The sequence below is a fragment of the Cydia splendana genome, chromosome 26 (assembly GCF_910591565.1).
Source record: "Cydia splendana chromosome 26, ilCydSple1.2, whole genome shotgun sequence".
NCBI lineage: Eukaryota > Metazoa > Arthropoda > Insecta > Lepidoptera > Tortricidae > Cydia > Cydia splendana.
The window spans coordinates 710,386-737,666 of NC_085985.1; the positions used below are offsets into that span (position 1 = coordinate 710,386).

The following is a 27,281-nucleotide window of genomic DNA, read 5'->3' on the forward strand; positions in this document are numbered from 1 at the left end:
CCCAACTTAAATGCCGGCAACACACTTATAACCCCTCTGGTGGTCTCCATGGGCGACAGTAATTGCTTACCATCAGGCGATTCGTCAGCCAGGCCCTAACAGCAGCCCTCCCCCCCCCCCCAGACGGCGAAATGCTGTGTGCCGTGGCCCGCGCGAAAATTGTGAGGCGCAATTGCATAGGTACAAATACTTAGGGCCACTCGCACCATTCACTAACCCGGGTTTAACCGGTTAACCCCGGGTTAGTGGGATGGTGCAAGTGGCGCTTAGTATCTTAATAAAAAGCTAATTTTCCGGTTTAACTCACGTATTTTTTTTTAGTCACTCGCCCAACATGTTTCGGATAGCCTTAGGTGCCCATACCTAGGTCAAAAGCTAGGCTTGTTCACCGAATTAGATTCCGATTTAGCTCACTTTAATGTCGTCAATTAGTAGCAAACAAATGAGAAGCATCGTTAAGGACTCTGAGTCACATGGACCCCTGGAGGGGTATCCTGTGCGGCTGTACGTGACGAGACAATGGCCGGGACAGTTCCCACGCGGGGGCGTGAAACCCCTGTATAGAATGGTGTTGGTTACTGTTCCGGTAGATGTCACTGTTACGTGTTAGGGCATTCCACGAGTATATCGCTTACTAAATGCCATTCTTCATATACTTCTGAGTGCGTTGCAGGCCTTTAAGATGGGAGTAACCTCATTTCTTGAATTGAAAATGGCATTTTCACTTAAAACCCCACAGTTAACCCAAAAGTTGACGGTTTTTCGAAAAAAGTAAATGGTAAGTACCATTTTTTCTGAAAACCCTCATAATACCGATACGACCGCAATTGCTGGAAACTTTTATGAGAAAATTCTCATGTAAGTTTCCACTTAGAAAGTTCCCGTTCAGATTAGGGATTATAAATTATAACACAAATGTTCTTAACTGTTGACGACCGTTTCAGTTAATATTTATTCGTCACTCATTAGCATCAATTTTAATTGTCATAGAAATCGAAACCTACAATAAGGTTTGGCAATAAAATAAACTTGCAGAAAAAAATACCGACAACATTTTCATGGAAATTTACAAATGATTGAAAATTCTCTTTGGCACATCGCTATCAAGAGGTCGAAACTTTGTTTTTTTTTTCGCAAACGTCACGAGGCTACGGCGCATTATTCGGCCGCACGCACGGCATTGTGTGCGTTTACGATCGCACCATAACGACGATTAAAATAATAAACTGGTTTTGTCTGTGCTCGTCATTTTTTAATTGCAGTAAATGTGGTGCGGTCTAAAATTTAAAATTTGGGTTGGAAAGCTATATTTTTAAGCCTCATTGGTAGATATAGTTTGTCAAAGAACTGTCTCATTTTAATCATAGACAGAGATAATCATACTATCTTTGTCTTACACTAGTATTAGCACCCAAAAGAAAAGGATGAGTATAATTTTCCTGGTTCTTACTGACTGACAAATTGGTTTGATCAACTATAGTTTTTAGTTTAGACACACTGTAACCGCTGCTCTTGATGAATGTATGTATATTTTTTTAAATTACGAATAAATATTAATAATTACCTAAAAAGAAAGTGTATGTGAAGTTAAACCAATGTTATGTGTTATGTCAGAATGTTTATTGCTTAATTAATCCCTTTACATTTAAAACCCCACAATATTACATTAAAGAGCTATATTTCTATATGATAATTGTTAAATTCAAAGTCTTATTTAGTCTAGTTTTGAGATTATTCGAGAGACATCGAATAAAGGCGTTCCTAATATGTCTTTACCATATCTCAGTACTAGGGACCATGGGGTCCCGGACCTTTGGGAGGCGTGCGTGGGGCCGAAGCCAACAGCGCAGATGCCCTTAAGACATTTGATGTCATGTAGAATTGTCATGTCAAGATTTCCTAATATTATTATTTATGAATTTTTAATAAATCCTACAATGACAAATATTGTTTCAAAAGCATTAAGCGGCATCCACACCGCACGGCCGCGCATAGACAAGGCCAGGTTAGTTTTAAACGCGGGGCGGAGCCAAGGCCGCGCCCACCGCCCCGCACCTGACATCGATTGCAAATGTCTACCCGCGCCGCGCTGCGCCACCGAAATTCATGATTATTATAAGTATTACTGTGGTATTACTGTAAATTATCGTTGATGTTTAATACAGTGCAGTTTTATCGTGTAATGCAATTTTATTGATGTTCATTCTGTGGCAAGAGGGTGTTAAAATATTTCGAGATGATTTATAACGCTAAAGTAGGACCAAGCTATCTCTGCATGTGCATAGCAAAGTGTGGAAAAATCATCATTACTGTCAAATTTCTATGTAAATATTATTTTAAAGACACTCCCTCACTTTGTTCAGTTCAAATAGGTTTAAACAATATGTTTGCCCAACGGGATGCCGGTTTTATTGATTGGTTTATATTCGCTTAGTTGGAGCAATATTTGACAGCCGGCACGCGCTTAAGTGGTCTCATAGTGTGAGCTCGGTATGATTAGCTATTATTTACAAACGTTTTTCTGGTGTGGTTTTGTGTAAAGAAAGATATAGATGGTCAAGCAAATCTTGTCAGTAGAAAAAGGCACGAAATTCAAATTTTCTATGAGACAATATCCCTTCGCGCCTACATTTTTCAAATTTGCCGCCTTTTTCTACTGACAAGATCTGCTTGACCAAGTATAAATGTTATCTATGGGAGAGCTTATATCTTTTTTTCGCGAATTAGGGGTTATTTCATAATAAAAGTGGCTCAGTATGACCTATATTATATACAGGGGTCGTAGGGGTCTATATAATTTAGAGGTCGTATAGCAAGAGAACAAGACATCATACAGAATTCGAAGATGAGCCTAATGATGTTGTTAATTATTGTTTATCACCAAGAATGATGATTATTTTTCAGATGACAAGTAGAAAAAAACATTTTTGCATATAATTTGGTCACCCTACTCAATGTGACGTCTTCTCGCTTTCCATACAGCGTATGTCAAAAGTCATAGGGTGACCATGATTACTTAGTATAGGTAAGATTAATTTTACTTGAAAAATAAGAAAAATTCAACTAATTATCCTTTAATCAAATATGACGACCGGTCTGGCCTAGTCGGTAGTGACCCTGCCTGTGAAGCCGATGGTCCTGGGTTCGAATCCTAGTAAGGGCATTTATTTGTGTGATGACAGACAGATATTTGTTCCTGAGTCATGGTTGTTTTCTATGTATTTAAGTGTTTATATATTATATATATCGTTGTCTGAGTACCCACAACACAAGCCTTCTTGAGCTTACTGTGGGACTTGGTCAATCTGTGTAAGAATGTCCTATATTATTTATTTACTTATATACCTCATATATACCTATATACTACCATATGATAATATGGATCATTTACAGAGTCAGAAAAAGTGGTGGTGGTGGCAACCCAGAAATCACCCTGTATTGACATAAAAAAAATCCTGTAGTTAAAAAAATACAGCCTGTATACTCGTAGAATGTACACAAGACATACAACCTTGACACGGGAGCACATCAGGCATGTCAGTGTCAATGTCACACAATTGACACCTGTCAACGCGAACGTTATCTAATCGGCTGCTGTTGCTGCGGTTTATTAGCATACCCCGGTGTTTCGGTGGCAAAAACGTACCAGTGCTAGTGTTTAGTAAAATATCGACTGTAGTGTTATCGATATCGATATCAAGCAATTTCTAAGTCACAATAACATATGTGACAACACCCTTGACGTAAACAATATTAATTAAAATATGTAATAAATATGTAAATACCTAAATAATTACAAGTGTTCGTTCCTTTATTATCTATTTGGAAACCACTTTTTAGGGTTCCATAGCCAAATGGAAAAAAACGGAACCCTTATGGATTCGTCATGTCTGTCTGTCTGTCTGTCCGTCCGTATGACACAGCCACTTTTTTCCGAAACTATAAGAACTATACTGTTGAAACTTGGTAAGTAGATGTATTCTGTGAACCGCATTAAGATTTTCACACAAAAATAGAAAAAAACGCAATAAATTTTGGGGGTTACCTACCCATACTTGGAACTGACTCTAAATTTTTTTTTTCATCAAACCCATACGTGTGGCGTATCTATGGATAGGTCTTCAAAAATGATATTGAGGTTTCTAATATCATTTTTTTCTAAACTGAATAGTTTGCGCGAGAGACACTTCCAAAGTGGTAAAATGTGTCCCCCCCCCCCCCCCTGTAACTTCTAAAATAAGAGAATGATAAAACTAAAAAAAATATATGATTTACATTACCATGCCAACTTCCACCGAAAATTGGTTTGAACGAGATCTAGTAAGTAGTTTTTTTTTAATACGTCATAAATCGTAAACCGCAATTTTATTATGTTACTTGCTGCTACGGAACCCTTCATGGGCGAGTCCGACTCGCACTTGGCCGCTTTATATTATTATTGCAACTGCAATTATCTGACATAGACTACTTATTCTGACAATAAGTAATATTACATCGAATATTCTATTGTAAAAGTGATTAAAATATTTAAAAATTACATATAAACGGTACTGTCTTACGTCAATGACGGTCTATCTTAGTCATGTTCTAAAAGTAGTAGGTTATATTGGAATTTTTAAAGATTAAGTTCCAGAAAAATTAAGTTTAGTAATACGAATTACGATCGTCCGATTACTTAGCCGTCGGCAAATGGTTCTTTAAAATTCAATATAATTTAGGTACCTGTTAGAGTCCGTCTAAGAAGCTAATTTTGTACAGGTTTGAACAGAAAACAGTTTGAGAGTGTAATTTTAAAAATTACATTTATAAATTCACACTAAGAGCTGTTTCCCACTGACGTCCAGTTTTTTGCGGGTATGGTTTTTTGCAGGATACAGTTTTCTGTAGTATTCATGCAGGATCCCGCAAACAGAATCCTCGTGTGAAAGTTACTATACCTATTAGCACCTATACTACTAAAACGGGATCCTACAAAAAACCGTACCCGCAAAAAACTGGTTGTCAGCGGGAAACAGCTCTAATAAATAATATAAATAAATAAATAAAAATATATTTATTTACCGACACAACAAATACAACGAATTGCAAGTACAGTAAAAAACACAGGTAGAATTTACAAATATTTGTGCAGTAAAATGGATGAGACTCAGCGAGACCGCTGATTTTCAGTCCCCAACCAGAAAAACACCTAAAGCTAATTCTTAACTAAGTTCTTAAATCTAAATCTATTGATGACAATGCCACACTTTATCATTGCCAATGCCAAGCAAAGTTAGCTCGGTCCAAATCTAACCATTTACAACTCGCGCAAGACGCAGTGTGTCTCCAGCATAACCCGTCATAAAAAGAACACCTTTAAAAATTAAAACGACAAACATTTTCAAACTCGCACCCCAGGGTGGCGCGCGCCGATTGGTCCGCAGCGGGGCGCTGAGCTCGCGGCTCGACCAATCACAGCCGCCGCTCGAACGTGCCCTATCTCCGCTTCCCCCTCGGATTTGAGGGCTCTAGGGTTGTGTTTACGCTGCATTTTCGTTGTTTGTCGATTTAATTGATGTTCGTTTTTTAAAAGGTATTTTAAGAGCCGTTGAAGTGACAGCGCTCGGGTGTCGAGCGGAGAGTGCGGATTAATATTAGGTTTCTTTATAAAGGTGTTTCTTAGGTTAAGTTTCATTAACATTTAGCTTAGGTAACGCTATGTAATATGTATATCGCTATATAGTTACCATTAGCAATGTGCAACTTGCATATCATTCCAGAACCTCCAAAATTTCTGGAAACTCATGAGTTGAGTCATGGTTTTCTCATGAGAAAATTCTAATACAAGTTTCCACTTAGAAAGTTTCCGTTCAGATTAAAGATTGTTTATTACCTACTCAATGTGCTTAACTGTTGACGACTGTTTAATTTACCTAACATTCACATTGGCGTCTTTTTCATGTGTCAGAAATTAAAACTACAGAGGTAGTGCATACCTAATTATTTTCCATCGTATTTTCACGGAAACGCACGAACGTGTCTTGCTATTTCAGTCAGTCTCGGCACAAAAAGCTCTGACGTTGACTGAAGTAGCATGACAAATACGAACGTTTCCGAGATAATACGATGGATCAAAATTATGCACTACATCTGCAACTGCGAGATGGTTTGGCAATAAACGGGCAGAATTGTCTAATTTTTGAAAATTCTCTTTAGCTCATTGCTACTTGCTAGTTGCGAGTCAATTCTAGTTCGACACGATGGATTTACCCATTTTCCTTTAGGTATTTTATAAATATTGTAGGGTTTAATGTTAATATGTATAAGATTTAATAAAATGACACGGTACATTCACGGCGCTACAAACGTAGAGTCGGACCAAACTAACTCTGTATGTCATTTGCAATGACAAATTATGGCCATATCATCAATGTCACATTTCCATGATATGACGTTTATAATGACACTCCCTCACTTTGATCTGTTCAAAACGGTGCAAAGTTTCACACTACTAATGTACCCCGGGCCTTATTATTTTTGCTACTCTTACTACTAATAAGTTTTTTGTCAAAAATTAATCGCGGGCAACTAATACTTATCGAGACAATTCTAACAAACTCTAACACAATCAGATTGCGTATGTTTTATAGCAGAGTTCCTATGGCCCACTTCCTGTGTCCATCATCAGATCAGCTCGATGATACCATGCATTGCATTGTGAATCAACTTACGTATAGTTTGTCAAAGGACTGTCTCATTTCAATCATAGACAGAGAGAATCATACTATCATTGTTTTACACTAACTTAGTACTAGCACCCATTTTGTAAGATTTGATCTGAACAAACATATTAGGTAGGTACCTACAAATGAACATAGTAACATACTACACAACAGTAAACACATCATCATCATTATTTATTCATGAACAATATTAATTGTGTATGAAATATAAAAATATACAAATTTATTCAAATTACTTAACAAATAAAAAAAATTACATCTTAAAAATAAACAGAATTAATATTTACAAGAGCATTAATATATTACAAAATGTCAAACAATAATAAATTATATGTAATAATAAAAAAAAACTAAAATACAATAATTATAAAAAAACTCAATTTATACCGGTACCTATGTCAAAAATTCTTCTACCGTATAGTAACACGTATACCAAAAAAACATTCAATTAATTTTTTAACAAGATTGTATTGTTTATTGTCTTCTGTACCTAGCACAGTGCTTGGCCACTTTGACAAAGTTAGCCATAAACATATAAAAGCGTGTAAAAATTTACTGTCATAGCGACCAGCATTTGAAGCGAGAGCTATAAGTTTTATAGAGAAATAATTAAACTTATCGTCATTACTGCCATTAGACGTGTTAACTACCCGCGGCAATAAATAAAATAACAAAATGCCAACCGACACCGTCTTTTATTAACGGCCACATTTAAAACAAAGAACAAAAGCGATAATTCAAATTGGAAATCGTTCTGAGCGAACAAAGGTTTGTTTTTAATTTTTTACGTTCGAAATACGAAACTGTTTTGACGTTGCGCCTGTTCGGGCCCGACGGATTGCGTGTTCCATTTTTAAGTTTTTATTGCTGTGCGGAGCATGAATAAAGGAATCGATACTTTTATTTGGTATTGATACTTTTATTTGGTATCGATAAGCGTGAGATGCGGTCGGGGTGACGGATCGAGTTAATTGCACCCTCAATGAAGGACAGAAATATTTTTCATGAAAAAAACACTATCGAATTTAAAAATAAGAATAAACCGATAATTATAATTTAGATTAGCACAATCGCGTTGCGTGGAAGACTTATAGACTTATCTTTTATTAATTACTTTATCGTGTTAAGGATGACTCACGCTAGAGCGGGCCGGGGCCGGGCCGGAGCTTCCGGCGTTTCGTTTTCTATGGAAAGCACCACGTGATCACCGATCAGCCGTCATAGAAAATGACATGTTGGACGCCCGCCTCAGTCCGGCCCCGGCCCGGCGTAGACCGAGCCGAGCTAGCGTGAGTTATCCTTTATACGACTGTGTGCCATCTTTGTCTTTTCAGAAGAGTAGCAAGTGTAGCAACACACTATATTCAGGCATATCTTGCTAAAATATAATAGGTGAAAATTACATATAAAAGCTTCTACAAACCTGGCAATAAATAGTATGCTATTTTAGATAATTACTGATGGTGACGTTTTGCGTTTGAAAGGCTATACCTAATACATATAATATAAGACAGACAGACATCATAACCATTAAGTAATAACAAAACTAATGATTTTACCTTTGTTTTATAGTTTAATTACCCAGTTATGTCTGTAACTATAGAAGTACACTCAGCCCTTTTATTGGGACGATAGGTTGATAGGTAATAAAACAGCTCTCAGATAGTATTTTAGTGTCTTGTATTAACTGTAGTAATATTAGTGACTTGGGGTCCGAATCAGATTTACCAAATTTGTTATGCCTTCATACTGGTTTTGATACGATTTTGATCGCTCAATGTTGATTGGTGATGTGCGCCAACCATTTAGTTTTATTTTGCGTGAAGCGAGTTTTCTTGCGGTGGTTCTTAGCTATGTTGAATAAATATATGGATCCCGCAGATTGAAAAGTGTCCAATTTTTTCCAAAATTATGTAAGGTAAGGTTTTTTGGTATAAAGCACTGGTGGCCTAGCGGTAAGAGGGTGATATTTGACACACATTGTGATGAGTGATATTTGACACATTTTCGGGATTACCCAACTTCCGAAATTACCCGAATACACCTTATTAACAGTTTTCGTTGCTAAAAATTGTTATAAGTCAAAGAAAATGGAGCGAGTAAAAGTTTTATATGTAAAATTTCTACTCGCTCTAATTTTTTTGTAGCTTCGATTGTATCGGAGCGGCTTTTTGGCGGCAGTATATAGTAGGTAGTTGTAGTAGGTAGTTGTAGTAACAATATGTGACGTCCCACGGTCAAAGGTACCTTATGGCGGGTATGGAGTTATGCATACCCCAGTAATCTACAATAAATAAGCTATCGATAACACAAAAGATCAACCTTCTAGGTTGCGTAGTTACAGAGATATGATTTTTTGAAAATAATGTTGTGAAATTAGCAACTTTACGATAGAGAAGTTTTAAGTTTAGCCGCCTAAAAAACTATGTTCCTGAAGTAAGTTACATAGTTGACTACAAATAATAATACCTTATATATGTGAGATTAAAAAAATATTGCGACTTGTTCTGTAATGCAAATAGAAACTTTTGATATCGACTGATTTATGTGTATACTAGCCAATCTCTTGAAAATAAAGTTTTATTTCATTTTCACGATTGATTGCAATGAGCTTTCAAGATTTAAATTCTATCTATTAGAAAACGACACTGACAGACAGTTTAAGCAAAAAACAATACCGATTTAGAGGTGAAAATGTATTTTCTGACTTTTTCATATAAAATCACAAAATTGAATATTTTTACTTTTAATGTGACACACAATCAATTTTTCTGAGCACATATGAAAGAAATTCTGTCATTCAAATGAAATAAATCCTAAAACCCCAACTAAATACTATATTTAACCCCTTATGCCACTTTAAACTTACATAACAATAACAGTATTTGCTCCATACATTTACGAAAAGGTACCTTATGGAAATAAATCTAATAATACATCACTACAAAATATCAATCATATTACAGTTTATCTTTTATGAATAGAAAATATTAATTTACATTAAACTGCCCCAAATTTAATTAGTTCTTCGTCATAATAATCTTAAAAAAGACCAATAATTTGTATGTAATGAAAAGGTACCTTGTGATTAAGTTACATGATGAGGCATGATGATGATGGAACAGTTAGGATAAACTAATAATATTTTGGGGTTAAGATGGTATAAATCGTCTATTTCTTATCAATAATATATTTCGGTTGCTATTGAAGATAAGCGGCATTGAGGTTCAATGACCTCAGATATTCCATAAGGTAATGCGTCGGGTATTGGCATTTTTCAGCAAACCAATGGCTGATTTACTGCATGCGACCAAACCAAATGAAGATTATTCTAGTTAAGAAAGACTTGACGAGAGTAACTTTGGTATAATAGCAGGCTACTTGGATTTGTGATGTCGGTCTATGTACGGTTATAATATTTGCGAGGCGCCCCAACCAGAACTGAAATTATCAAATTAGTTTTGCAGAATGCTAATACAGTTCTCTACCAAACTTCTTTTCCCGTATTGACTAGTTTTTTTGGGAATTTTCAATCTTTTTTCCATAAGGTACCTTTTCTACTAAACTCTGAGACGACATTACTAGGCTTATAACTAACTTATAACAAAAATAAAAACAGGTAAACAAACGTTACGCATTAAGGTTTCAGATCACACAATAAAAAAAAATTGAGCATTTTTTCACCTCTTTACAAAACATTTCATATCTCCGAAACTAGAAACCCTCATAAGGTACCTTTTCCCGTGGAACGTCACATATGAATGTTGATTCCACGCACAATTGCTACAAGCCGGCGTCCCGCCAGAGGGCTTACCGCGAATCACGTTCGGCGTGTTGCCTCCTAGTCACATTTACGTACGAATTTACAAGTGCGACAGAGAGGCAACACGTCGAACGTTCGCAGTAGGCCCTCTGAGCTGCCAGACCAAACGTTAATACTTGATACAGGTTAACGATCCGACGCCCGTTAACGTTGCTTGTTGTTGCAACGCGTTGAGTTGACAACCGTTCATACACACAAGTAGGTAGTGTGGCAGGTACTAAAATATTAATAGTCTGGCTAAACAAAGATAAATGCTGCAAAAACGCGCCAATTTCAAAAAATCTGTAGCAGCTCTTTGATTACAGTCGACGTCAATGATGATATGTTTACATTTACCTTATTACAAAGGGGCTATTCATAAATTACGTCATTTCAAATTGGGGGGGGGGGGGGAGGGGGGCTGGACATCGGATGATGGTAGCATGACATAGGAGGAAACGGGGTCATTCGAAGCATGATTTTTGGATGATTTTAGGGGGGGAAAAATAGATGACGTAATTTACATGTAATGAACAGCCCCAAAGTAATAAGGTGCAAAAGTGTAAACATATTTTTGACGTCGACTGTACAAGGATTGCATAATTTTTATACTTTTTATGATTTCTAAAATATGACAATTTAGTAAGATATAAGTACTTATCTTATTTTATTTATTTGCGTTGTATCGCGTTTTTTGTAAGGGTGTTTACAGAAGATCAGCATCAAGGTACCAAAAGGTACCTAAACCAAACTTGAAAAAAGGGAAAATAAGAAAAGGTACAAGAGACCAAGACTACTGGGACAATCCCGTCCTTAAAACGTCGAAGGTCATTTAAAATCTTAATTATACGCGAATAATTTCCATTTTACGTAATAATAATTTTGCAATTAATGTCATCTGACTTATCAAGCTGGTTAGAATTGTTAAAAATAACTGTAAAACAAAGTTAACTAAAACATGCTTCTTGGATTTATAATTTTAGACTTACTATAATGTAGGTATACTTATTATTGTCGTAAACAAGTACCTAACTGTATTGCATGGCTTTGCTAATAATTTATTACATAGTATTCTAAGAATATATTACTTGCCCGATACAAATTATAAATTATGAAACGCATTACCAAAACATTATCAAAAACATTACAAAACACTATTAAATTGTCTAGTAAGTATTAAAAATACAATATATAAAAATTTTATACGTAAATAAAGTAAATAAACATGTTTTGAATTAAATAAATTAAATTAAACGACTACCTCTACCTTATTGTTAAACTTACATTATATTCTAAAGAACAAAAAAACAAATACTGCGGGTACCTAAGCATCTAGCTGTCTTATCGCTAAATAGCGACCTCTTCTAGGCAACCTGTGGGTAGCGGGAATAAGTTATGGAGTAATATTCACTCTGATATCTTATCTATTTTTAAAATAAAATTAACTATGTTCGGTTGTAAGTTTCTCGTAAGTACCTATCCATAGAATAGAGTGCCAATTTATAGGTTGCTAATTGCAGTAAGTACATATGCACACATTTTTTAACTACTGTCCCCAGTAGTGACAATTTTGGTTTTAAAATGTTTATGGGTATAAAATCTACAACATTTTTTTACCTTATAAGAATCCAATAGGCGCTGAAAAAGTCCGGCACGCGCAATCATCCCCGATCATCACACTCGCACCAAAACATCGACTCAGCACATCACTACACTCACAATTTCAAAATTCGAACGCGTCACATTTTAATTTTTTAAACATAGACAAAAGGATGCGTTCCGAAACAACTATTTTATAGGTTAATTAATTAAGAGAAAGCTCGTGTCGCCTGGCGCGCGGTCGGCGGTTGACTGACAGCGAGCTTTCGTCTCGTTCGCGCTTATTCGCTCGCCCTGTCACACGTTACCGCGTTAGCTTTTATGGAAAGCTTGCGTTGTCCATTATTGATAACTACCTATTTTCCACACCGATTTTCTCGTAAACGTGATGGGAAGAATAGACTTGGGAATTTGGGAATAAATATGTAAGATAATAAAATTAATAAGTAAACACACTATTTACACATACACTTTTTACTATTATAATGACAGTTACAATTTTAGATATTCATGTTTTGTGTTAGAATACCCATTGTGTGAATTACAATAACTGTACAATAACTTAGTGATGGACTTTATTAGAGTAATATTAGAAGCTAATATTGCATGTTCATCCATTTGTAAAAAAAAACTGTTCGATACATTGATTATAGTAATACGAGTGTTTTTTTTTTTGTATTTTATTCAGAGAATTTTAAACTTAGTGCTCATTGATTTAAGGTAGTTTTTAAAAGCATAGAATCATTGACAATAAAGACAGTAAGGTAAGGATGTTGCTTTTCCTATGAATTTACACATTTAGGCTCATTCGAGTTTTAGTTATTCGATTTGTTTCCGTTATGAAGTTATGATACTGATGTGTCAGTGTTAGAGGGGCGTTTTTGCTGAAGTATTTTCACTTTTGACACTGCCAGACCAGTATCGTATCGGAAACGGATCGAATAACTAAAACTCGAATTGGCCTGATTGTTGACGTAGTATTGCAGAATTTCCTTAGATAAGATAGGTACTAACAAAAAAACCGGACAAGTGCGAGTCGGACTCGCCCACCGAGGGTTCCGTACTTTTTAGTATTTGTTGTTATAGCGGCAACAGAAATACATCTTCTGTGAAAATTTCAACTGTCTAGCTATCACGGTTCGTGTGATACAGCCTGGTGACAGACGGACGGACTAACGGACGGACGGACGGACGAACAGCGGAGTCTTAGTATAATAGGGTCCCGTTTATTACCCTTTGGGTACGGAACCCTAAAAACAAAAGAAAATTAATATCCCTGATGTATATTGCATTTATTAACATTTACAATGATTAAAAAGGTAAAAAAAAATCGGTTTTGAAATTTTGAAGGTAAAAAAATGATACGGGTGCTGTGCTACGGCGTAGCAATGTTTAAGCTCAGCTGAGCTGGTAAAATAGTTCGTAGAGGCTCTACGAACTATTTTACCTAGCGCGGTAACAACCTCTTACCAATGCTATTGGTGGTGTTATGAGGTGTACGGTATGTGTTCGCGCTACGAGAACTATAGTTCGTTATTTTTTAGCATTAGAATAAGGTAAACAATCTTGACAAGTCTTTTAATTGAAAAACACGTTTTAAAAATAAGTCACGGCAAATATGTAACAATTATGAATGTAATACGATCATTTATATTGTTCTGCTTTCATCAGTAATTAGTTACTGATTTTTAAAAAGCGTTTTTCTATTAAAAGACATGTCAAGATCGCTTACCTTTTTTCTAATGCTAAAAAAACTAACAATAAGAACAAACAGAGTTAGATCATAGTCATATCATATGTTTCATACAATTAGATTTACAACACAACCAATAATTTAATACTTTAATATAATGTTTAAATTAAACAATTTAAAATAGAGCTTAAAATTGACTCCCATTATACCCGTTTTTTGTGTGTACACTGAAGTTTTTAACCGCTACTTTTTGTTCTCTTGTGGCAATAGAAATAAAAACATACCTATTGTTTTGTAAGTGTAAACCCTAGGTACAATACAGTTCTTAAGATACGGCCCGTATACAGACGGACGGACCGACAGACAGCCATTGTCACCCTTCGATACGGAATCCTAATAACCATAGACAATAACTGTAGCTTCTCAACTCAACGACAATTCCAACAAATGCGCAGTAAATCTGAATAAAATACCCATTTCCCCGCCATAACGCGGAAAACGGGTTTCTTAAAAAAACACTTAATTTCCATCTGACGTTTGCCTCTTGCCGCCTCCTCCGCTCTCATTGGCCGCGGCGCCGCCAATAGATTCCAGACGATTTAAATTTTGAATTTCGAACGTAAATTGACTCTTTCAACATTTTTTCTTAATTTATTGTTTTGGCGCGAACCAGACAGTGTTATGGATGATAAATTTTACAGATTTCTTTGTGCGCTTTGCACTGAAATAAATTAAGCGTTCAGGTTTATTTATTGTTAAATACATTTTATGACACAAACAGCGATATTTTATGAAAATAATCTGAGAAAACGTCTCAAGTTTTTCTGTTTTTTTTTTAATTCTCTCTTTCTTGGCTGTCTTTTTGATTTTTAATAAATACCCATAAATTTACTAACACGAATATACATAGAATTCAATATTAAACATGTTCACATTTAAAATTGTTGATACAGTATACAGCCGAAATATTAAATAATATATTACGGTTTCATGTCTTTACTTAAATAACATCATGTATGTGTTCATGTATCCAATTCGAAAAGGTAAAAACATTAAAATATAAATCCTACATTGAAGAAACATATGTTTTCCTAATAAATATGCCTGAACATTAACGAGATGAACTAACAGCAACTAATGTTAATCGCGCCCGCCATTTTGTTGATTGAACTAATTTTCGCCCCTCGGGCCACGGGGGGCTATTGCGACACGCGGCATTTCGAGCGTAATTTGGCGTGTAAATCAGGGATGTTGCGAATATTCGCATCCGCATCCGCGGAACATCCGCATCTGCATCCGCATCCGCATAAAATCGATGCGGAGCATCCGCACGATGCGGATGTCGACCAAGTCGATAACAGGAACGTATTAGCGGCGGCGCCGGCGGCGTAAGTGCTAGTTAATTTCGTCATTATATATAACGAAATCGTCTAGATCCCGAAAAGTCGGCCAAGATACAGTTTATTAAATAAAACGCACCTATATTCTTGCTCAAATACTAAACGTTTCGTTTTTTTTAATAAAAAATGATAAAAATGTAATATTTGACGTTTTTTAAGTACCAAATCTTGACATCCGCATCCGCATCGGCATCCACGGATGTGAGGCTTTAAATATCCGCATCCGCATCCGCGGATGTCAAAAAATCTGCATCCGCAACATCCCTGGCTGTAAATGGGTGACTTTGACTTGGTAAAGTATTTTTTATTCTAAACTTTATACGAAAGCGCGTTGTCTTGAGAGGATATTAATACTTCTGTAGCAGGTTTCTATCTGAGGGTTTTTACTTACGAAATGAAAATATTTTAATTTTTCATTAATTTAAAATAAGTGGTACATCCCGGAGTTTTAAGCCGGTAATTTTTTGCCTATTTTCTTAAATACTTAACATCTAAACTATTTATCTTAAAATTATAAAAAAATCCGAGCACTTATTTAAAATATAACAGGATATAGTTTGCAAAACCTTTTTTTTAAATTTACCTCCCAATGTGGTGTCTATATTTCAATTCATTTGTTTACGATACATTGTCCCTCTTCCTCTTTGGGTCACAGACTTACATGTGTGTACCGAATTTCACTTTATTGGTCTAGTAGTTTCAGAGCAAATAGGCTGTGACAGACGGACAGCAAACGAGTGATTCTTTAAGGGTTCTGTTTTTTCTTTGTACGGAACCCTATAAATAAAAATTTAAGCTGGTCATATATAACTAACTTAGCTATAAGCCAAACTAACAATTATGTGGATAAAATTTATCTGAAATAAAGAATTAATAATACAAAGTACGAGTAGCATATACCTATTCATTTTATACTCGTTTTATATCGATCCTCGCCTTGTGGCTCAGAACATACCTAAATTATACGGTGATCGCTTACCGTCAGGCGGGACGTATGCTTGTTTACCACCGATCACCAGCAGATCAGCGAGGCGGGGCCTAAGATAGCGCGCCTTTGCAATGTGCCAAGTTAGCAATCACTTAAAAAAAGGTACCTATAGTAGGCCAGTCAAACAACTTTGTCAGTAGAAAAAAGCGCGTATTTCTAATTTTCTATGAGACGATAACCCTTCGCACCTACATTTTTAAATTTGCCGTTTTTTTCTAATGACGGAAATGGCTTGACAGACTATACCTATTGTGCGACGCATTAACACCATAGACAATAAAAGGGTATAGAATAGTCCCCGGCGAGTTAAATGACAAAGTTTTAATGAGAAAACTGTAACCATCCACCCCCTAACCCCCCTCCCCCCTTTCTCACCGCCTCGCACCAGCCGGCCTAGCCAAGGTTACAATCGCTATCGCTTCGACAACGAAACGCTTTGTGTCTCTCTATCACTCTTCCATATTAGTGCGACAGTGACAGTTGCGTTTCGATCGCTACGGAGCGTAAGCGATTGGCATTTTGGCTACGCGGCCAGCTCCGTCTGACTTTTGCACGGTTATACTCATTTTCATAATTACTTCATGCTAAAGTCACTCGGTGAAAACTTTTAATAGGTAATAAGTAGGTTTTAGATATACAGTATGTAACTGAACGAAAAGCAATTACCGTTAATGTTTAGGTCATACTAAGCAACTTTTACTATGGGACCAACCCTGAAAACGCGGGAAAAAAACTAGATTCATACAATTTCCTGGTCCAATGTTGAAATTTCCTATGGGAGAGTCAATTTTTCTTTTCGCGATTTCGGGGTTCATTAACGGGTTTGAGTAATTGCTTTTCGTTCAGTAACATACGGTATTTACCTACTTGTTGTTATTACTGACATATAAATGTTTATGAATAGACTCCTCACCTATTGTTATTTCCTGTCACCGATCCTGACGAGCGAAGAACAAACCCAATTAAGGCGCGTCCACCCCGCGCTCGTTAGGGGCACGTGGCGCGCGCCGCGCTCGCCGCTTGACTTTTTAAATCACGAAAAATGTGCTCACACGTCAGTCTGCACAGACTTTGACGTGACGAAGTGTATTAGTGGCAATATACAGATTCCAAGTTAAATATGCAAAGATACACTAGATGTCGACTTGGGTTTAGCAACATAAAAACTAGTTTGATGTATTCAAAAGGTACTTAAATACAATAGTACATTGTGCATCATGGGGCGTAAGTTGAATATTGCAAACGAGAGTAAGTTAAATCGCGACGGCTTGCCGGAGCGATTTATAGACTCGAGTTTGCAATATTATTACGCCCCGAGTTACACACTATGTTTTTCATCACAGGGGTCATCCATTAATTACGTCACACGTTTAGGGGGAGGGAGGGGTCAATAAAATGTGACATGTTGTGACATGGGGGAGGGGGGAGTCACAAACATTGTGATGTCACTTTAACTTCATCAGTAACCGAAAATTAATTTATATTTTTTTATTCGCTGTACAGTTAAATAATGAGATTTTGGATGTAACTTTCGTTGTGTTATAATCTATCAAAAATATATATCAAAAATATTTTTTTTTTATAAAAATAATGCCGAGTTAATATTGTCGATTTCGTTGAAAACAAAATTGCCTAAAATGTGACGTCACACCAGGGGGGGGGGGGGGTTGCAAAATGTGACCAAGTGTGACAAGGAGGGGGGGGAGGGGTAAAAAAACCTAGAAATTCGTGTGACGTAATTAATGGATGATCCCACACTTGCGATACAAAAATTAAGTATAAAGCCAAAAAACTGTTAATTATGGCACTAGAAACTTCATAACTCCCTAGTGAGAACGCTTTTTCTATAACTCCCGCTAAACCTGCGTGCAATTCCACATTTACTGAGCGAGTGTGATGAAAAATACATTACGTAGTGTGGCAACAATAAATACGTCTTGTTTACATAAAGCTATAGCTAGTCTATGGCCATTTGGACAGAGCTGTCAGTGTTTGAGTTGTCAGTTTATGTTTTGTGAAATAAACGGTCTTGTGTTTTCAAAATTGTGTATTAATAATTTAATTACATTCATAAAAGTACAAATATAACAAGTAGCGGCCCCCTTTTTTAAATACCTGTCGTTAAATTATCACGATTATTTAGCAGTGGCGCTAGTGTGCACGTTGATGGGCTCTTAAGGGTATGGATTAAGACAACGTGCCAGTCGCTGGTATTAACAACAGCACGTGTCCTTCAAAAAATTAAAATATATGAAAATAATTTTATTAAAATAAAGGTATGCGAACGCATTTAAACCTCTACCCTCTACTATAAACTGGAAAAACACAACGCTTGCGTGATCTAACCTGCGTATAACGACATCTAGCGAATTATTCGTTAGTAAGTGTAAGGCCTGAGTGGACGCTCGAGCTGGGCGTGCAGCGGGGCGGGGCGTGCGGCGTGCATGTTAAACAAATGCAAACGTATAGGAGCGGCCTTAGTGCACGCTGCTCACATCACTTGTGAGCCCGACGCCACGCTGCACGCCCCGCCGAACGCTCCGCTTCGAGTGTCCACTCTGGCCTTACACTTAGATTTCAAATGCCTACATTACAATTGATACTCATTACAAAATTTTTTGGAGCAGCGGCATAGCTAGTCTCTCATTATTTAGCAAACATAATACTACGATTACGCCCATCGTTATTTCACTACCGCGGGCAGTGGCGGGCATGATACCTCATGTGGTGAGGCACGCGTACAATTTCAGTAGAATATTCTATATTCTATTGTAAATCTGTAAATCAAGAAATACTCTTAATTATAAGTGTTGATTTAAGTTTTAGATTTGAACAATGTAAAACCAGTATATGGTTACATTTTAAGACTCTAGCGCCATCTATCAAATTATATATGTATCGTAGGTGTGATGCTACTCGCTACAAGAGGGAGCTGTTATCAAGTTTTTAAAATGATTGAATGGTAAATGATTTACCAAAGAAATGTATAAGTCTATTCTCTTTTTATACACTTAGTCATGTTTATTTAATACTTATGCATGTGTAAGTGTAACGCGAACTTTCCCAAATACATGAATAAGCTATGTTTAGTTCACACGGAGACCACTAGGTCATATCATATCATATCATATTTATTCATCAACAATACAACATTGTGTTTGAAATGCACATAAAATACAATTACAATAAAATACAATAGAATAAACAACATTTGAAAATAATAATAACAATAATAGTAAGCACTAGTAACATATTTTAGCCATTATAGGACGACATTCACAGTATACATAATGAGATCAAAAAATAAGGCATTTGTGAACTACTTATACAAAGCTTATACACTAACTTAACTAAATCAGTATCAAATAACTCATCCAAGCTATAAAATATATAGGTGGCGCTAGTAGTCCTCGATTTCGACGTAAACATTACCAATATTAAATTTTAGGTAACTTTAAAATTCCGAAACCTTAATGTAACTTCGCTGGCTGGATAAGAGGGATCTTTGTTTAACTTTTATCGAACTGGAACATTTGTCATTTGCTTTACGGTGAAGGAAAACATTGTGACGAAACCGGACTAATCCCAATAAGGCCTAGTTTCCCCTCTGGGTTGGAAGGTCAGATGGCATTCGCATTCGTAAAAACTAGCGTCTACGCCAAGTCATGGAATTACTTGCCAAGCGGAATCAATGTAAAACCAGTTTAAATGGTTACATTATAAGACTACTAGTGCCATCTATCAAATTAGATATGTATCGTAGGTGTGATGCTACTCGCTACAAGAGGGCGCTGTTATCAAATTTTTAAAATGGTTGAATGGTAAATGATATTTATTACCAAAGATATGTGTAACAGTCTATTCTCTTTGTATACTTAATGTTTTCTATAATACTTAATGCATGTGTAACGCGAACTTTCACAAATACATCAATAAAATATGTTTAGTTCACACGGAGACTACTAGGTGGCGCTAGTAGTCGTAAAAAGTAGCGCCTACGCCAAGTCATGGAATTAATTGGAAAGCGGAATCCACGCTCATGAGCCGTGACTAAAATCCAGGATAACGCGAGGAAGATGACTCTTTGCCAACTACAAGGATTGATATCAAGCGTAGAAATTAAAGCAGGAACGGTATTTACGAGTGTAATCTATATAATGATTGGAAAAGTAACTAAATGAAAATTAAATAAAGGATAAAAGTATGAGAATTATATGATAATAAGTAGAAACATAAAGTAATAAGTAATAATGGTAGAAAGAGTAAACTGTAAAAAAAAACTAAATTTAAAATGATGAATTTAAAATGATGTAAACTACCAGGCAGATGTAGTGCATAATTATTTTCCATCGTATTTTCAAGGAAACTTACGAACGTGTCTTGCTATTTCACTCTCGGTACTAGTACTGAGGTTGACTGAAGTAGCATGACAAATACGAACGTTTCCGAGAAAATGCGATGGAGAACAATTATGCACTACATCCATTATTTTTTTCTCAGTTAGTATGCTACTTCTGTACCTATGTTACTTGAATGTGCCTGTCAAATTTCATGCTATTTCAGAATGTCGTTTTGGAATGAGAGCGTAACTTCCGACTGTATGGCGGCGACCAGGTTCGTGCGACTGCCTGCAGAATACCAGGGGGATTATAAATAAAATACTAAATAAAAATATACGATTTAATTATTATACTAACCTTACAAAATAAAAATGTGAGGATCACACATAAGGATAAGTTGATTTCAGTTTAACCCAGTTAACTTCTTTTTTTTTATCCTAGATGGGCAATCTTTTTATTTATTGTCGACTTTTTAGTCAGATTTCGATAAAATTTGGTGGATAGATGAGTTCCCTGTTCTGAACAATATAAGTCTTAAAAATGTTCCTCTGAATTACAAAAAAAAAATTTAGTACTTTTGTACCTCAACAGAAAATTACATTAATGTTGCCAGTTGTGACGTAAATATCCCTGCCAGAATGGAAAGCTCTTCAAACCAGCCAAATTTTATCTACAGCCAAAATCTAACAAAAAAAAAAGACAATGAGATAAAATTCACTGAAATGAATCTTATTTTAGTACAAAACTGGGATTCGGCCAACCAGGCAACCAGCCTGTCATTTTAGTTTCTGACATATAAAAACAAGGTTCAATGTATGTATTATATCACACCCATACAATAGTTATTTTCACATCACCTATTCGGAAAAGGACTTTTTCCTCCCCGCTAGGAGGGATCAAAGTGGCACTTTTCCTCCCTGCTAGGGGGGATCAAAGTGGCACTTTTCTGTTCTAGGTGTTTTTGTTATTTTATGCATTCTTTTTTAGGTTTAATAATATTTTGAAACATAATAATTGTGTTAACACTAAGATTTTTTTATTTTCCTCATAGTTGATGTGAAAAGCAGTATGTGTCACACGGTATCTAAATTATTTCGTCTTGGGCGTTAACACTCAGGATTCTACTTTAGAATCCATCGCTTCATTAAGGATTCAATGTACGCCCTTGAGCCTTGACGGAAATATATCATTTTGATCCCTTGTAACACAAAATAAATTGTCCATACACTTTGCCAATCATTCACCTCATAAGCCGATTTTTTACTGTCCATTCTTTTTCCGTATATTGAATAAAATTTGGCCGGTTTCAAGAGCTCATTACGATACTACAACACAATACGATATTACAATTTGTCCTGAAAAAGTGCTAATTTTCTGTTCAGTTACCATAGAGTAAATAAGTAAAGAAAGGGTGGTAACTCTAATCAGTTTTATTACCAAAACGCGAGTTATTTCGTAGCCGACATCTAGCGTCAAGTAGTGAAACTATCAGTACCGCTATTTGACACCAGGGGCCCGTTTCTCAAAAGCTTGTAACTTGTAATACAAGCGGATGTCACTTTTTGACAGCTTTTGTTAGAAAGGGACTTCCACTTGTATTACAAGTTACAAGCTTTTGAGAAACGGGCCCCATATGTCACAAGTGTCGCTACTGACGAAAAATGTACTACTAAAACAATTTACAACTACTATTATAAGCAGAAGGGGTTGAAAATAGACTTTCGGTTAGTCCATAATATTTGCTGAAAATTGTTGAGCATTAGAGTTTTCGTTCGCCGAGACATCTATTGTCGGCTTCTTCAGTCGGTCCCTCAATACTGAGGATCGTGACATCATATCCTTCTGTTGAAGACCAGGTTCCTCCATAGGGTTCTGTCGGCTAGCAGTACTGATAAATGCCGCTACTTGATGCTAGATGTTGACTATGACATAACTCGCGTTTTATTAAGAAAACTGATGTATGGAGTTACCACTCTTTCTTTACTTATATTACTCTATGGGTGAAATTGAATAGGGAACTCAAACTACTCTAGGTCTAGTTTATCAAAATTTACGAAAAAAAATTCTACCTCAAAAAATCGGCCATCAACCCTCATAGCTTTTATGACTCATTTAGAAGGCAAGCTTCTTCATCAGCAGGTACATGTGCTGGTCGACCTCGAAGCCGTGGAGATTGTTGGCGTCGCCCTGCAGCCGCATCAGCAGCCCCCCGAACGACACGTAGGCGGCCAGGCGGGACGCTGTCTCCATCGCTGCCTCGTCACCTTCTATCCTGAAAATATTAAAGATTATTTAATTACACAACATATTCCACATTATCATACAGAGCTGGTTCCAACAGGTAGGTAACCAAATCAAAAGAAATAAACCGGCTAATTGCGAGTCAGACTCGCGCACGAAGGGCCCCGTACCATTACGCAAAAAACGGCAAAAAATGTACTATACAGTTATCTTTTTATTCTAGCATTACCATTACTCTAGAACAGCGGTCGGCAACCTTTTAGCAGCCAAAGGCCACATAGTAGTTAACAAAGTTAACGCGGGCCGCACTTTGTTAATATTTATGATTTTATCAGACAAAATAGCCAGGGAGGCACGCGGGCCGCAAGTAAGAGGTTTGCGGGTCGCCTGCGGCCCGCGGGCCGCTTGTTACCGACTGCTGCTCTAGAAACTAGTACTTTAGATTTGTCAATACAAAACTAACCTATAAACTTTGCCTGACATGACATATTCGAAGCTATCCGCGCGATTTCCTTCCGTGTCCAGGGGGTTCCACTCCCCGCCGTCCGGGTACCCGTTCTCCCGCAGCGTCGTCGCCAGAACCAGCCGGAACTTGTCTCCAAGCTCCATCGGATATATCCACGAATTAATATCCAAAATCAGGTCCATTTTGAACGACTCTGATTCACAGTGTAAACGACTGACGCGGTCGAATTTCTTGCCCTCGGGATCCATGTCCTTTACGTTGAATATGTCTTCGAATAGGACACCTGCCATTTTGTGGTGTTTGTGTTAGTTTTGCTATAAAATGCTGAGAAAACAACCCGCCGCCAAACTGGAAAGCTCATGCCAAATTGTTTGACTAGTTTGACATTTTTGACAATTTTGACGTTGAGTTGACGTTTATTTTTTTTCTATTTACATTAATGTTGCAACTTGCTACGTTTGAAAATCCGCTACAAAAATCTGAAGTATAAAACCATGCCGACATGATGCCGACTGACCATGCTCATTTGCTCAATTATGCCAAGTAAGTACTGAGTATATGAAGTTTGTTTCACTGCGGTGCAGGAGACTTCTTCATGTATATGGAAATACTGTTTAATACGTAAATTAAAGGCTTGTTTAAATTCATTAACAATACTTCATAAAATTTTTCTTTATCGAGTCAACTGACAAAAGACATGTAAACACCATTGCTAAGCAACTACCAATAAATCATCAAACCAAACAAGTAGGTATGTAAAGATTCTAAAGGAGGTCAACATATCATCTTCACAGAGTGCAACATTTTCTTTGAATATAGAGATTTTTATTTTGAGAAACAACTTTGTAGAAGAGCCCTACTATTTATAAAAATAGATAGATTGTCTAAAACACGTTATATTTGAGATATTTCGATATTTCTTTGTTATGGTAACACTATCATTTTACGGCTGCGTTCATATTGTAAATTTGTTAAATTTAAATTAACACTGATGCCGCATTATTTTGCATTTTTCATTAAAGTAGATATTATATCAAACATAATTTAAGTCATAGTTTATATTTAAGGTAAAAATAATGATAGTAAATAAATTCAAAGAATTACATGTGAATGCACCTCAAGTGTTGCCATACGATACATGCCAAGTGCGTACACCACATTTGTCGTAAAAAAACAGCGGAAACATTTTCAAGCTAACCTCTAACCCAAAAACGCTGCACGTGTTGGGTTATTGTGTGCGTTTTAATCAGTGAACGACGCAAGTGCTCCAAATACCCAACGTGGGTTACTTTTTTTAGTGTGCCAAGACGCTCCCGCGTGTGAATAATATACGCGCATATTATATTCGTCCAAAATGACGGAAGTACTTCAACCCGGTCCGGACGTTTTGTCTGAGAAAAAGAAGAAGAAAAACAAGGATACCGTGTCATTGGGCGCGTTTCAGAAGCTCGGAGACTTTAAGATCGAGCCCTCCGAGAATGTGAAGAAGCTAGACACAGCGTACTGGCCGTTGTTGCTGAAAAACTTCGATCGTCTCAACGTGCGAACTAACCACTACACGCCGCTGCCGTTCGGACACTCGCCTCTGAAGCGCCCTATCACTGACTACATCAAGTCTGGCTTCATAAACGTCGATAAACCGAGTAACCCGAGCTCCCACGAGGTAGTTTCATGGATAAAACGTATTCTGAAAGTGGAAAAGACGGGTCACTCGGGCACGCTCGACCCCAAGGTGACGGGATGTCTGATCGTGTGCGTGGACCGCGCGACGCGGCTGGTGAAGTCGCAGCAGAACGCCGGCAAGGAGTACGTGGCCGTATTCAATCTTCACTCAGCTGTGGAGAGCATCAAAAAAGTGACTCAAGGTTTAGAGAAGCTACGAGGCGCGCTGTTCCAGCGCCCGCCTTTAATCTCCGCCGTGAAGCGACAACTTCGTGTCCGTTCAGTGTACGACAGCAAACTTCTTGATTTTGATGCTGAAAGAAACATTGGAGTATTCTGGGTCAGCTGCGAGGCTGGCTCGTACATCAGAACAATGTGCGTCCATCTCGGACTCATGTTGGGAGTCGGAGGACAGATGATTGAGCTCAGAAGAGTGCGGTCTGGCATCCAGGGAGAAGGAGAAGGCATGGTCACTATGCATGATATCTTAGACGCTCAATGGGCTTACGAAAACCACAAAGATGAGACCTACCTCCGTAGGGTCATCAAGCCTCTCGAAGGTCTCCTAATAGCGCATAAGAGGATCTTTGTGAAAGACAGCGCCGTCAATGCTATCTGTTACGGAGCCAAAGTCCTTCTACCCGGTATTTTAAGGTACGAAGATGGAATAGAAATTGACCAGGAAATTGTTATTGTAACAACAAAAGGAGAAGCCATCGCTTTAGCTGTAGCATTAATGACGACATCAACAATGGCATCTTGTGACCATGGAGTCGCAGCCAAGCTAAAACGGGTTATCATGGAGAGGGACACGTATCCACGCAAATGGGGCCTCGGTCCGAAGGCATCGCAGAAGAAGCAGCTAATACAGCAAGGGAAATTAGATAAATTCGGCAAACCTAATGAAAATACTCCATCGGAATGGTTGAACAGTTACAAGGACTATAATAAGGGGAAAGCGAAAGAAAACGGAACTGATACTCAAGACGCAGAGGAGGAAGGCAGCAGAAAGCGTACAGCCAGCACCGCCAACGCTGACGACACTACCAACTCAATTGAAGTGAAATCGGAGAAAAAGAAGAAGAAAAAGAAACGTGACCTAGACGAAACTGCCGAGGGAGAGACAACAGAAGCTGCCGACACCACGATGGAGGTGGCGGAGGACGGAGAACAGAAACAAAAGAAAAAGAAGAAGAAGAAGGACAAACAAAAAGAGCGAGAGGAGGAATGAGGACTATTTTGTTAAGTCAGTGAGAATCATAGTGAAATCAGATGCAATTGGTACTAATTTAGCTTTCTTAGTCAGCTGTACTCTCAGAGATACAGATATGTCTGTGACTGTTTAAACATTGCTTGCCAAGGGATTATATTTCGGCGGGCCCTGAAATGATTGTAATGTTCTAATGTTTACTGTAAAACATTTACTTAAAATTACGATTTTTAACTAAATGAACCATATTATGTAATTGTAATCAAATCAAAATGAAATGGTCATACTATGTTGAAGGTCCATGTACTTTTAAGCCGTTTAAAACATTATTTAGAGTGCTATATTTTCAAAAAATGTATAGAATAGTCTTAAAAATGCTAGAAGCAATTGTTTAAGTATAATTTGCATAAAGAAAATTATTTTAATAGTTGAAACATTGTATGTAGGCAGTTCAAAAGCTAGATACCTATTTGACCACTTTGACTTAATTTTTATCCAGTACCAGTGCTAGACATTGTATGTAATAGTAATTGTTTCCAAATGTATTAATATTCTAGCAAGCTAGGCTCATTATTTTTACGTATTTTCTTTTGCATATTATTGCTAGACTATTAATAACTTTGAAATTTTACAGTTAAATAGGTATATGACTCCATATGTGCCATTTTCAACCAAAAGGATACTAATGTTGGTTGTCAATGAGGTGCTATTTCTATAAAACTTCAATTTGAAATCGACCTTATCGACAATCACCAATGTGGTACCTTTAAGTTGAAAACGTCACATATTCTTAGACAAATTGGCTAGATATTCCTATGCTACGGGTTTTGCATTTTTCTACTGACCCTAAATAGTTGTTAGTCGCGTATTTTTAAGTCAGAAGTGTTTTATTTGAGAAGTTAATAGTTTTAAGTTAGCTTTTAAGGAATATGTTGGAGTAAGTTTTATCTTTAAACTGGTCAACATTAAAATTTATAAAATTTATTCTTGTTTTACATACCCATCTATTTATCAGACCCATAAATAAATAAGTTACCTTTTTTACTTCATAACAAAAACAGAGACACAATGTTTCATACAGGATAGCGATAGGGTGTGTCGACATCGAGTGAGTAAACTATAGAACGAATTAAATCATTCTACTCGCCACTAGATGGC

At 36.9% G+C, this 27,281-nt stretch overlaps 3 protein-coding genes and 1 long non-coding RNA gene across 4 annotated transcripts in view; 2 read left to right on the plus strand and 2 right to left on the minus strand.

Moving 5' to 3' along the window:
• The window catches only part of LOC134803285 (single-minded homolog 1), a 69,832-nt gene extending 57,411 nt beyond the window's left edge, over positions 1-12,421 (minus strand). The window contains exon 1 of the mRNA XM_063776056.1: positions 12,142-12,421. The gene's annotated coding sequence lies outside the window, so the exon portion shown is untranslated. The remainder of the gene's footprint in view (positions 1-12,141) is intronic.
• Positions 1-27,281, plus strand: part of LOC134803481 (uncharacterized) — a 66,391-nt gene that overhangs the window by 30,482 nt on the left and 8,628 nt on the right. The window lies entirely within an intron of this gene.
• On the minus strand, positions 22,627-23,622 carry LOC134803402 (DNA-directed RNA polymerases I, II, and III subunit RPABC3). Its single transcript, XM_063776221.1, has 2 exons — positions 23,249-23,622; positions 22,627-22,816 (listed from the first exon to the last, which is right to left on the minus strand). The coding sequence occupies exons 1-2, from the start codon at positions 23,539-23,541 to the stop codon at positions 22,657-22,659; spliced, it is 453 nt and encodes a 150-aa protein (XP_063632291.1). The 5' UTR covers positions 23,542-23,622; the 3' UTR covers positions 22,627-22,656.
• On the plus strand, positions 24,379-27,104 carry LOC134803300 (H/ACA ribonucleoprotein complex subunit 4). The gene has a single exon (XM_063776077.1). The coding sequence runs from the start codon at positions 24,606-24,608 to the stop codon at positions 26,142-26,144; it is 1,539 nt and encodes a 512-aa protein (XP_063632147.1). The 5' UTR covers positions 24,379-24,605; the 3' UTR covers positions 26,145-27,104.